Genomic DNA, 12,961 nt, shown 5'->3' on the forward strand with positions numbered 1-12,961 from the left:
TCACATACCTGTGTCATTTGCTTGATAAAGACGAGGGTAACGTCGTTTAAACGTCGCTTAGTATTAAACTCAGTAATTGTGTATCCATAAAATTGTACCTTGTGTTAATATGTTCAATTACTAAATGCCAATCAAAGACGCATTAAAGACGTTTTCCTTAATTTGGCTAGATTGTTTGCAGACAACACTGTATTGGGTATAATAAACTATGATTCAGACAAATTTTAATTCAAATAAATAAAAGTTGTTTTATTCAGTTCTAAAACACAAGGTTATTTTGTTTAAATTGACGTTTGTGAACATTTTAGATTGTAAGTGCTGTAATCACGTGTCATCCGTTCTATGTTTAGGTTCTTGTATCCCGTATGGATACAATACTAGTTCTGTTATGTGCGGCACCATGTTGTAAATCAAAAAGTTCTTCCATTTCTTCCCGCAGCTATATATGTATCTAATCTATAAATTATTTTTCATTGTTTATTTAATAGTACATAAACCTGGGTAATGCACTGTAAATGAATTGGGGGTATTTCAACTTTTAACACTGGCCCTCAAGCATATTGCTTTGACCAGACCACCACAATTACTGAATCCGCCATTGCTTGAGAGAGAAGCATCGTTATGCTGCTTCTGTTTAGGACCGTCAGTTCACATGTAAGTTTAACATAAAAATAGTAATATCACTAAAAGATGTGATCAGCTTCACAAAACAATCAGCCGGAAGATGGCAAAAAATTAGCTGTAAATAGCGACATCACAAATCACATATCATGTTTACTTGAGCATTATGTTTGTGATCACAGAAATTTCTTGACACTTAAGTGTATCTTTATTGTTTATGATTCTCACATGATGCTACACTTCTCTCCCCTTTTCTTCATCTTCAGTTCGTATTCTTCTACTTCCGCCAAATAAGACAATGGTGGCCATTGGTTAGTTGTAACGAAGTCTAGATTGTCACCTTTTAATTGTGAAAATTCTTCCCGGACTTTGAAAACCAGATAGTTCGAGGCTATGAAATGGAGGCAAAATTTAGCCAATTGGTCTGCATTGTGAAGCTGGAAAAGAAAATAAATAAATCATGGGTATTTCGTATCACAAAAAATAAAAATAAATGCTATTTTTGTATTAATCTATGGCGCCCCCTATTATCCATTCTATTTTATAATGAAAATGGAATGAAATGGGGTTAACTGTCCTACTGTTCTGCTCCAACTGGGCCAATGAATATAGGAATACACCTTACAGCTGCGCTATGGCCTACTCTGATATCGAAGTGTAGCTGTCAAGAGGTCATTTACGTGGACCACGATGTGTACACGGGACCTCGGGTTTTGGTCCCAACAGAACATCTGTATATTGTCCCTTGCCAGACCCTATGTCTGCAATATCTAAGCGGACGTTAAATATAGCTATTTCACACACACCCTCTGTCCTGCACCACTGACAAAGGGGTCTTTTCGTGGACGTCAATGTGTACACGGGACCTCGGGTTTTCGTCCCATTCGAACGACTATATTTCGTTCCTTGCCACCCGCTGTCTGCGATATTACTTCAGTGAAAGCGGACGTTAAATAAAGCTATTTCTCACAAACCCTCTGTCCTGCATCACTGACAAAGGCGAACCACGACGGAAAAACCCGATGAAATTTCTCGCCCAAAGCAGGGATCGAACACGGGACCTGCATGTTAGCGAGTCAACGTCTTACTCACGCAGCCACCGTGGCTCTCATTTCATAATGACCGATACTAGCTCTATTACATATCTAAATCCGGCATAGTTTATTTTATTTGACTACTATGTAATTACCTGTGCCGTATGAAGAAGAGAAACCACATCTATATCCATATTTTCTATACTTTGTGCACAACTCCTATCTACTGCTTTTGTTATATACAGCTCGCAAAGATTTACCAATCTAGGTACATCGTATTCATCCGCTAAAACAAGTAGTCCCACGGAATCAACGTCTTCTATTGGTGCGTGATCAGTGTAGAGATATTCTAAAAGTGCCAAGAATAATTCTGGAGATGTGCCATGTATAGATACCTATAATAATGATAAAAAATCCATTTCAGTATTGGTTAAGTTTACTAATGTATTCAGTTTTCAACTATAGTGATATAACTACTTCTTAATAAATAATATTTAATAATAATGGACTGGGTATGACACAGGGTTTAATACAAGGACCAGCAGTAGTTTCTATGTTGTAAGTTAGATTTTGTTTCTTCTTGGAAGATCTTGTTTTTTGTAAAGTCTTACTGTTCTTTATGGCCTAAACGACCGTAAAACGAAGTCTTATTTTCTGACCGTAGCATTAATGTTCCATATCTCTGAAAATGGCTATGAGAAGCCATGAAAAATTCAGAAGATTGGGACTATGGATTCATATACTTTTTACCAGACCATACATGAGGCTACTGATCGAAAGCTTTACAAATTAAATAAAATATAAGAATGTAAAATTAAGGAAATTTAAACACACCTGCGAATTTTCAGAACTGGATTCTGTGAAATGACCACAAAGCATGGCGTTTAAAACTTGACTTCGTTTTGCCAGTATGGATTTGTGAGCATAGAGTTTTGTCCCTGAAAAAGTAGATATGATTTTCTCTTTTATAACGTTGAAGATACATCTTTATAATGGTCTATCCAGGTGATATGCTGACTAAGTGTACATCGTGTTTACCGTCTTTCTGAATTACCCGATGTTAGTTGGACTTGGGAAGGCTAGTGAATTTGAACTAATTTACTAATCCTCTTATCGACATGATGGAACTATCTATATCTTATTATTGGGTGCTAGTTATGTTGTAGCAACTTTATGGGAGTTACAGGTGTGGTTCCCCTTGTCAGTGATGCAGGACGGAGGGCCTGACAAGGACAGCTGTCTAGTCGTTCTGATGGGACGAAAAACCGAGGTTCCGTGTACACATTGGCGTGAATGTAAAAGGTCCCTTGCCAGTTGACATTCGATATAAGAGTAGGTCGTAGTGCCGCTGTCAGGGCAAAATTTCCCTCATAGCGAACTGTATGGCGTATGTCCGTCTTCATTAGCCCAGTTCGGAACAGAACAGTAGGGCGTTAAACCCCATTTCATTTTATGAATGTTACAGGTATACTGCACTACCAAGGGAGATAAACACTTAGCTAACTAAGATCTGGCTGTGTCATATAAAACTTAGTAGGTGACAGTATTTCGTTAGATTTGTGTCCTACACTACTGTAATAGATTAATAGCAAGAATTTAGGAATTGAACCCCTTCTTTATATTGTTGAGTGGTTTGTTGTTGAAAAGTTGTGCCACTGCACAACAACTGTTCGACAAAAGTAAGCAGACAGAAATAAGAGTTTATGGCTATAAGAATGAAACATTCAAAATCTAAATGTCAAAATGATTAAAGATCGACGCCACGCCACACCACACTGTCATATAGAGACCCAATGACACATGGTATCATTTGGTCTTGTAAAACACCTAGGATAATGGATGTTAGTAATTGAAGAATTTTGAACTTACCACTGACATCAAACGTAACGTTAGAGTCACAAAGCTTATTAAGGAAGAGTTTCTTTATTTTACCAGCCGTTTCGTCATTCAGAAAAGTACCAATACTGGGATTAAGGAATTCTTCTTCGTTTCCATAATTTACACACACAGTTTCTAACTGGTTCAATTCAAATATTTTAGCAACTCGTATTAGCTCGTGTAGATTAGATTCGGGATAAGCTTCTGGAATTCTTGGTAATCCTGTAGGAAGTGAAAAAATGAATACAAAAATTAAACATATTAAAAAGCATACAAGTTTATCAAATCAAATCTCTCTAGATTTATTCGTGACTAAATAACATGTAGATTCCCAGTTCATACTCACCAGTATATAGAAATTCCATAACACGTAAGAATGTTTCAGCTTTTATGTCAGGGCTGATTTCTATAGTGAGTAATGATGATTCAGTCTCCTTGCGTTCCTTCCAATCAGCTCCAGCTATACCTGGCACAGTTCCCATGTTTAAATCTTTCATGGTATAATTTTCTATATTGTTTATCACTTTCATTTGGTCATTCTTAAAAAAAGTAAAAAAACGAAATTATTTTTGAGTGATACATTACAATATTACAGGGGTAGAGTCATTAAATAATTATTACGATCCTATTTTACATAATTACTTTTTCATGTCAATTCATTTGAAGATATCATAAATTAAATTGAAGAGTCAACCATTTCGTATTTGTGAAAGCAAAGAAAAGAGGGGGCTTCAATACAGCACCTTGTGGTACCCTACCCTACCCTACAAAACTTACCTCAATAGCTGAAGATACACCAAGTATTTTTGAAAATACTACAGACGCTGAACACAATATCAATTTATGTGCCTGGATTCTGTGCTGTTCCTCAACAATAAATTCCACGTCTGTACACTTGGCATCTTTAAACATTTCGTAGAGGTCATCTGCATATACTGAGGTGGCAATTTCTGTACTGGGAGCCAATCCTTAAAATAAAAGTAATCGAGGTGGTTTATGATTTGATTTCTTAAAAATGATTTATGAGTAAAAATCTAACCAAATGCTCACATTGGAGTTTTAAAACGCAATGATTAAAATAAATGATTCCTAATCTCACATTTCGATATAGACCCCAGTAAGTATTAAACTCTGACCTGTATTCATCTTGATCTTCCACATGGACTGGGTGACGTCCCGTAAAACTATTGTACAACTCTTGATGAAATTGGATACTCCTTAGAACTAGCCACACAAGCACGTAAGATGTTAATGGGGTGGGATTCGGGGAGTGGAAGTGAGAGGTTAGGAACCAGGGGCTCCGCCAAAAAATATACAAGTAGTATGATAAGGGGCTGATCGTACGCAATCCTTTTCTAAAACGGGTATTATACGATTTTCGACAATTTACGTTTCATACTATTATCTTATGCATAACACAGAGTACTTACCAGCAGGTGGCATAACTGGTGGCTGGGGTATATCTGCAGCTTTCTTGTTTCTAGAGAATAATCCTTTCACCCTGCTTTTGGATTTAGAATAAGATACATATTCTGTTCCCAATTTAAACTAAAAGTAGAAAAATGAAGCTGTATATCGGAAGTAAAGGAAAATTGCCGTGATTTGAATTACAGGAATATTGTGTATTCAAGAAATGGTATTGTCATTGCAGATAAATTTTGTTTTGATATAGACATCAGCTTCTAATACCACTGCGTGTCATTTTCGTGATTTTATTTTTTCACATGTCTTTAAGTGGCTTTCATTGTAATTGATAAGTAGAAACACAATACATTTATATGGATAACAATTACTGGTTTATTTTACTAGAGACGTTTCGACGATGGTTCTCTCGTCTTTATCAAGCAAGAGATAACAAATATAGGAAGCACATGTATACAAGACTAAGGAAACCATAAAAAAATTAGTTCGATTATCGAATAGTTCCACTGCTTTTTATCTTGAACTAAACACATGATTGATGAGCGTCTTTATATAAAGACCCAGGATCAAAGTAATGAGCTATACTATATACCGGTAGTTTTCCGGTGTTTTCCGGTATATAGTATTGCCGAAAGTAATTAAAAAAATTAACTTACACAATTATTTAGAGATTCCTTTAAACCATTTTGTGTTAGAGCACTGGTGAAAAATATAGGTAGACCCAATTCCTTGGCTAATTTTTTGCCTTCTTCATCTGTTACACAATGGCTCCCTTGACCTCGTAAATCTGATAATATATTATAATGTTTTTATGTAAGTTGAGATGGTTTGAATATACATTTCCCTTGTACTTTAGTAAATCTGATAATATATTATAATTGGTTATGAAAGTTGAGATGGTCTGAATATACATTTCTCTTGTACTTTAGTAAATCTGATAATATATTATAATTTGTTATGAAAGTTGAGATGGTTTGAATATACATTTCTCTTGTACTTTAGTAAATCTGACAATATATTATAAGTTTTTATGCAAGTTGAGATGGTCTGAATATACATTTCTCTTGTACTTTAGTAAATCTGATAACTTATTATAATGTGTTATGAAAGTTGGGATATATCTGAATGTTTCTCTTGTACTTTAGTAACTGTAGACTTTACATTGGGCAGAACACTGTCTCAAGTTGTTGCATCTGTACCACCCATTTCATTTGGTATGGCTTATTCAGAACAACCCTTAGATATCTTTAAACTTCCTTTCGAATGACGTGCCGTAAAATGTTCCACCACTTTTTAAATTTTAATCGATGGTGTTAAAGGTTGAAATATAATGAAGAACAAAAACGTCCGAATCCATCCTACCTGTTTTACAAGCTATCATAGCCACTGGTACGCCTGGACAATAGTGATTCACCTCCGGCAACCATTTTTCTTTTATGTTAGCCAAGGAATTTGAGTTTACTACTGAATAGCAGATTAGAAAAACGTCTGTTTGGGGGTAGGACAAGGGTCGAAGTCGATCATAATCTTCCTAAACAAAAGAAAATAAAACACACAAATAAATAAAAGCAAGTCATACACAACCAGTCTTTGCACAGTAACCACTCTCTTGTCTTGTACTAGAGTGATGTGTCATTCATAATGTCTTTTGGGTTAATAGTATAATATCTAAAATGTGCTTGGTTTGAAATATTGAAACATCAACAGATAAAGTGTTTCGATTGGTCGGTCAATAGTTCTATATTTAGAATCTAGATGTTCAAGGAAATACATCGATAAACATATAAATTGCTCCTGTTCATTTGTCTACGAATGAGGTATACACAGAAAAATCTCTTGGTCATATCAAATACGTAATTAAATTTTAAATTCTTAATAGTAAACAACATGCAGAAAACATGCCCGTACTGGGAGTCTCTACTTTATTTAAAATATATATAACTATTAAAATTTTCATCAAAACCAAAATTAAAGTCACGATGCGTCATTTGTATTTTTCGCTAAAATATCAAATTTCCCATAAACATTTATTTAAAAAAAAAACATAATTTAAATAATAACGTCAGTTAACCACTCTGGATTGAATTCATACGGATTTAAAAATAACTTATCATTTTTGTTCGCCCAAAACAAAATGGCGGTGGGCTTATAGCGAATAGCATAGATCGATGAAGTTTCAATTCAACGTAACTTTGTAAATACTGAACAGAACTGAACCATTTTAGGACCGACAACATTCTTATTATAGATTCATCTTTCATAGCACTGCAGTTTGCAAGCGGTTCCTGTTACTTAAATGAAATGGGGTTTAACGTCCTACTGTTCTGCTCCTAACCTGGGCTAATGAAGACGGGCATACGCCATACAGTGTGCTATGAGGGAAATTTTGCCCGGGCAGCGGCGCTACGGCCTACTCTTATATCGAATTCCAACTGCCAAGGGATCTTTTACGTTCACGCCAATGTGTACACGGGACCTCGGTTTTTCGTCCCATCCGAACGACTAGACAGTTGTCCTTGTCAGACCCTCCGTCCTGCATCACTGACAAGGGGATACCACGCCGGAAAATCGGGATGAACTTTCTCGGCCAATGCAGGGATCGAACACCCGACCTCCAGGCTAGCGAGCCAGCGTCTTACCCACTTAGCCACGTGATCCCCCTGTTACTTAAAATGACGCATAGAGAGTTTAAGACTTTAATAATAATGACAGTATTTGAACATAACCTTGTACATGTATAATATGCATAAGAAGTAATCTACCTGGCCAGCCGTGTCAAAGAACGTTACACAGACAGGTTTACCATCCACCATGATACTGCTAGAGTAATTGTCAAACACAGTTGGTACATATTCACCAGGGAAACTTCCAGTGGTATAGGATATGAGAAGACAACTCTTACCCACAGCGCCATCACCCACCACCGTAACTTTAATTCCCTGCATTTCAGGAGTAATAGCTTCTAACACCATTCCTGAAATAAAGAGGATAAATATTGCTGCAAAACGTTGAATTCGCCTGTGATCTCCTATTCTTGTAACGATTTGAGCTTTAGCGTCCTACCTTTCTGAACCGAATGGGCTAATTAAGACGGGCGTATGGGAGAAATGTTTCCCGCACAGAGGCGCTTCGGCGTAGTCTTATTTCGAATTCCAACTTTTAATGTTTTTTTTACGTGCACGCCAACGTGTAGACCTACACAGATGGATGTTAGGATTATTTATAGGATTATTTATATAATACACCTCGAGATTCATAACAACTGTAAGTCCAAGACATGATTCTCAGTTCTCAGAACTATAAAAATGGCCAGCGTCACTCTAATTTGGTTTGAACGCGATTTCTCGTCTTAAAAATTATTCTTTTAACAACCAGACAAGACCCCAAAAGCGCTAACAATTCTTTGTAATCCCGGATATCTTTGAGCTTTGGAGTGAGCCTAGACATTGTAATGATTATATTAAATTGATTCAAATTGGAGTCAAACGATATATTAGGAGAGAAAATGCGTTCAAACCTTTTGACGTTTTCGAGTCGGGGCAAAAATTTTATATTTGATTAATGTCTATACTTAGAGCGAAGTATTGTGCACCAGCGTTCATTCACCCAATTATGTTTACAAATGTCTACAACTTGTAGGCCTAAATCAAAACTTTAAACCTCTATATCTTTATTTTTTATGCTGCACATACCCGAAATATCAATATCAATACCGGTATCAATACCCCCCCCCCCCATCCGCTAAGATGGAATATAAAAAGAGATTTTACAAGCATAATTTTAGAAAGGTCGAGGTCGATATTATTTTCTCGGTACATGTAGGTTCACGCGCATCTCCGAACGGATGAATAAAGCCCGCAGTATGACGGATGAACTCTGTCCAGTGTAGTTTAAAAGCGATTTCATCCAGATCAGGGGGGTTGGATGGCCGAATGGTTAGCACGTGCGCGCTGTATCATAAGGCCTGTCATTAGTCAACTGGCGTGGTTTCGAATCCCCGGTTGTACGTGACAAGGAGTAGGCTCGCCTGTCCAACCTCGTGGGTTTTCTGCGGGTCCTCCGGTTTCCTCCCACTGCTAAAGACCCCTACGCGCAAACGAATTATTGAAATAAAATTAAACCATATGTTAGTCCCGAAATGACCTAGTTTGTTTGGAGTGGACGTTAAACCCCATCCTCCCTCTTCTCTCTCTCTCTCTCTCTCTCTCTCTCTCTCTTTCTCTCTCTCGTCCATAACATTTTGCATCATACTTTCAATCCGTATAGGCAGAACATTCTAAAACACTCCCATGTTATAATCATATATATCGAAATAGCCACTTGATAGTATATGTTAACATACATCAATGTAATCTTATTTATGTCCGATTTACCTATGCGACACCGATTTTAAATTTTGTCATACGCTTAATTATTATTAATATCACATTCATTATGTTGTATATCACAGAACAAAGAAATCAATGCAGCCTTACCTACCAATTGTAAACAATATAATAGTTATTGCAATCTTCTTCTTCTAGATGATGTTTAAGTTCTGTTTATTAAAATCGAACCCGATCACTTATATATTGCGGGTATCATGTACTATTTTTAGACAAACGGCTGTAGTATTAAGAATACCAGCCAATGAACTGTCAGTATTTCACACTGCTAAAAATAGATCACACTGTCGTCTCCGATAGCCCACCACACTGGCATATTAACAATTACATACACACACATTATTGATTGAAATCCCTCACGAACGCTTGTAATATCTTACAAAACTTGCTTTTATTTATAGAAATTTTAAAAAATATAACTATATAAGCCTTTTGCTAATATCAGGAATCCTAAACGTATACATTATTATTAAACGTCTTTGCTAAAAAGTCTATTTTCGCCAACAAGTTAATTATGGTTAAGTTCAAGTACAAGCTATCGCCAAATTAAGCTATATATGTAGTTTTACCATTTCTTGCTGTTTGATTATTACACTTTCATACCTTCACTAGTGTTGTAGTACGGTTCTCAGCATCCGGGGAGCAAGGATACTTTTGGCGCCCTCGTTCGGGTGATGATGATTTTGGCCTATATTACTAAATGGTGTTGAAATATACATAATAAACAACGAAAGGGACAATGAAATGAAATCTATTTAATAATTTATCGACTGAACTCTACGAGCATAATATTAATGACGTTACATGTGCTTATATTGGAGAAAAAATTGAAGACGATACTCCATTGAACTTTCTATTGAATTCCGTCAATCCCCCAAAATAGTGAAAATCGTGTGAAAAACGTGATTGCGAGCTACAAAGAATGCGCCGACTTGCACAAGGAAATATCCTAACCCATAATGTCCCCTGAAGCATAATTATTAGTTGTGTTTAATTACGTCACGATTCTTATATACTCCCACCTTAACGTCCTGCTGTTCTGCTCCGACTGGGCTAATGGAGATGATCTGCATACGCCATGCAGTGTGCTGCTGTGGGAGAACTTTTGTCTACTCTTACATCGAATTCCATTTGACAAGTGTTCTTTTACGTGCACGCCTATGTGTACACGGGACGTCGGTTTTCCGTTCTTCCGAACGACTATACGTCGTCGGGACTGACAGAGGGGTGAATTCCGCGTTGATCGATTACATTCCTGTATGGAAGGGTATCGCTGCCAATATTAAATACTCTGCTACAATGTCTTTTATATTGATTATATGTATAAAGTACAATGTACAAAGTCATAATACCGGTAATGATAAAGTCAAAATACCTCTAAGGCAAGAGTTAAATGTAAAACGTGAAATGTTAAGTGTTAAATGACAAATGTTTTGTGGGAAAATGTTTTTTTGACGTGTCTACATTTTACATTTCTCTCATTACATTTTACATTTGCTCTCTGCCACATCCCATTTGTCCTTCACGCATTCTACATAGCATGTTTCACACAGCATCAACACTATAACAGGAAATCAGCCTAGCACACAATAAAACTTTACTCACCTTGACACTTTGGATGGCATTTTATGATGATTACGGGGGGGGGGGGGGGGGGGGGTCTGTGCAATGTCCAAATACGAGATTTCAGGTATCATGTTACATATTAGTGAAAATCACATTCATTTCTGTTTGTAAATATGTAAATAGTTTTCTGGTACAATCGTATTTTCATAATTTAAATCCAATAAATATCACACTATTAAAGGGGTATTCAAGTAAAAATACTGGTCTAAATACGAAATTCCAGATACCATGTTAAATATAACTGCTGGTCTAAATACGAAATTCCAGATACCATGTTAAGTATAACTGATTGCTCTTTTCGAATATGCAAATAATTTTCTGGTACATTTATATTTGCTTAACTTTACAAAATAAAATTAAAGTGAAGGAAGGGGGGGGGGACTAAACTAAACTAAAATAAAGATACAGGGCTTAATCAAAAATTCTCTATGTCCATACTAAAAGATGTATAGTCATTCCTCTCTTTAAATATATTATTTATTTGTTGGGCACAATGCTTATATATTGTTTTTTTTTTTAATGGATCAAAGTAGGCTACTAAAATCTGTTTATAGAGAGACCGGAAAGAATGGGGGTGTTTAAAATATAAAAATACGGGTATTAATACGAAATTCCAGTTATTTTGTTATAGATTACTGGAAAGTATGTTTCTTTGGCTGCTTGAATCCATCAATTATTTCCTGGCACATTTAAAGTTACGCAGGGTCGTCTAGATAATTTCTTATGGTGTGTCAGCTTGATTTCTTTTGTCGTGCCGTGAATATCCTTATAATGTGCTTGTGCCGGGTTTCCATATATGATAATTAGTCACGTGATATCCTACATTTGCATATGCAAGTTGGTGGTGTGCGAAAGTTGCCATGTAGAAAGCGTGAAGGACAAATGGGATGTGGCAAATGTAAAATGTAATGAGGGAAATGTAAAATGTAGACACGTCAAAAAAAGCATTTTCCCACAAAACATTTGTCATATAACACTTAAAATTTGACGTTTTACATTTAACTCTTGCCTTAGATGTATCAATATCGGTATTAGGACTTTGTACATTGTATTTTTTACATATAATCAATGGAAACGACATTGTCGCAGAGCATTTAATATTGGCAACGATACCCTTCCATATTCCTGTCAATTCAGAGCGCTGTGGTCTGACAATCGAGCATTGCCATATATACGACACAAATGAAGGGGAATAATAACAAATTAACGGAAATTAAAGATACATTAGTTAAGAGCTAAATCTGCTCATTGCAAGTCTTTCGTTAGGCTTCAGATGTTATAGAAATTATTAATTAGACTTTATTTACATGACAAGCTCAAAATCAACTCTGTAGACCCTCAGATGGCTTGGATATATGTGACACTATTTCTTTAAATCAAGTTCTGGAGGCAACACTGGTGTGACTTCGAATATAATATTTTTATTCTTCTTACATATTAGGTACAAACATCATAATGTAAACGACCGTAGAACTAACTAAAATGGAGGGAGTCGAATGTCTTAGCTTAGCTTAGCATGAGTGTGCTAACTCCAGAAGCTGTCGTCTCGTACCGTCTCGTGCTAAGGCGCCCATGGCCTTCGCTCAGTCCTGGCCGGACCTAACTCCTAGCCCTGCCTGGACCTCAATAGTATCCATTAGGTACCTTCATCTAGGCGCCCGCCTAGCACGGCCTCCTGGACCTGACTGAAGATTCGTTTCTGTTCTGAGTTTATAAACGTATTCGAGACAAAGGAGCTCATTAGACACCTGTCTAATGTATCAAGCATCATATGAAGGTTTAACATTCAATATAGTTTATCAGACAAAGAAAGTTAGATAAGACATGCCAACAACAAGTTATAGTTACGCAATGACATAAGGAATACTACCAAGATCTCCAGCCGGGTATTGATAGCGACAGGTTTATGTTACAATCACTAACACGTATTTTAATATGGCAGGACGCCTCTATGACATATGTCATTATGTTATATACCTCTTCTGTAAACAACGT

General features: G+C 36.4%; 1 protein-coding gene across 2 annotated transcripts; it reads right to left on the reverse strand.

The window, feature by feature from the left end:
• Positions 1 to 283: 283 nt before the first annotated feature.
• On the reverse strand, positions 284 to 9,531 carry LOC126822424 (rho-related protein racA). Of its 2 annotated transcripts, none has more exons than XM_050551327.2 (11): positions 9,435 to 9,531; positions 7,718 to 7,929; positions 6,318 to 6,486; positions 5,612 to 5,742; positions 4,964 to 5,081; positions 4,311 to 4,501; positions 3,880 to 4,072; positions 3,525 to 3,755; positions 2,490 to 2,593; positions 1,811 to 2,050; positions 284 to 1,058 (listed from the first exon to the last, which is right to left on the reverse strand). In XM_050551327.2, exons 2-11 carry the CDS (start codon positions 7,925 to 7,927, stop codon positions 846 to 848), a joined length of 1,800 nt encoding a protein of 599 aa, XP_050407284.2. In that variant the 5' UTR covers positions 7,928 to 7,929; positions 9,435 to 9,531; the 3' UTR covers positions 284 to 845. The 2 variants fall into 2 exon arrangements, with proteins under 2 accessions (XP_050407284.2, XP_055957320.1); XM_056101345.1 differs by having other exon boundaries at positions 9,431 to 9,512.
• Positions 9,532 to 12,961: the final 3,430 nt, after the last annotated feature.

This window comes from Patella vulgata, chromosome 5, assembly GCF_932274485.2.
Source record: "Patella vulgata chromosome 5, xgPatVulg1.2, whole genome shotgun sequence".
NCBI lineage: Eukaryota > Metazoa > Mollusca > Gastropoda > Patellidae > Patella > Patella vulgata.

What these genes read in the sequence shown, in the direction of transcription:
- LOC126822424 (XM_050551327.2), bottom strand. Translation starts at nt 7,927, where the DNA reads ATGGTGTTAGAAGCTATTACTCCTGAAATGCAGGGAATTAAAGTTACG. An exon ending in TCTTTGACACGGCTGGCCAG is followed by an intron (nt 6,487 to 7,717) that starts GTAGATTACTTC and finishes TCTTTTGTTTAG; the next exon opens with GAAGATTATGATCGACTTCG. An exon ending in ACCAGTTATGCCACCTGCTG is followed by an intron (nt 4,502 to 4,963) that starts GTAAGTACTCTG and finishes TTTTATTTTAAG; the next exon opens with GATTGGCTCCCAGTACAGAA.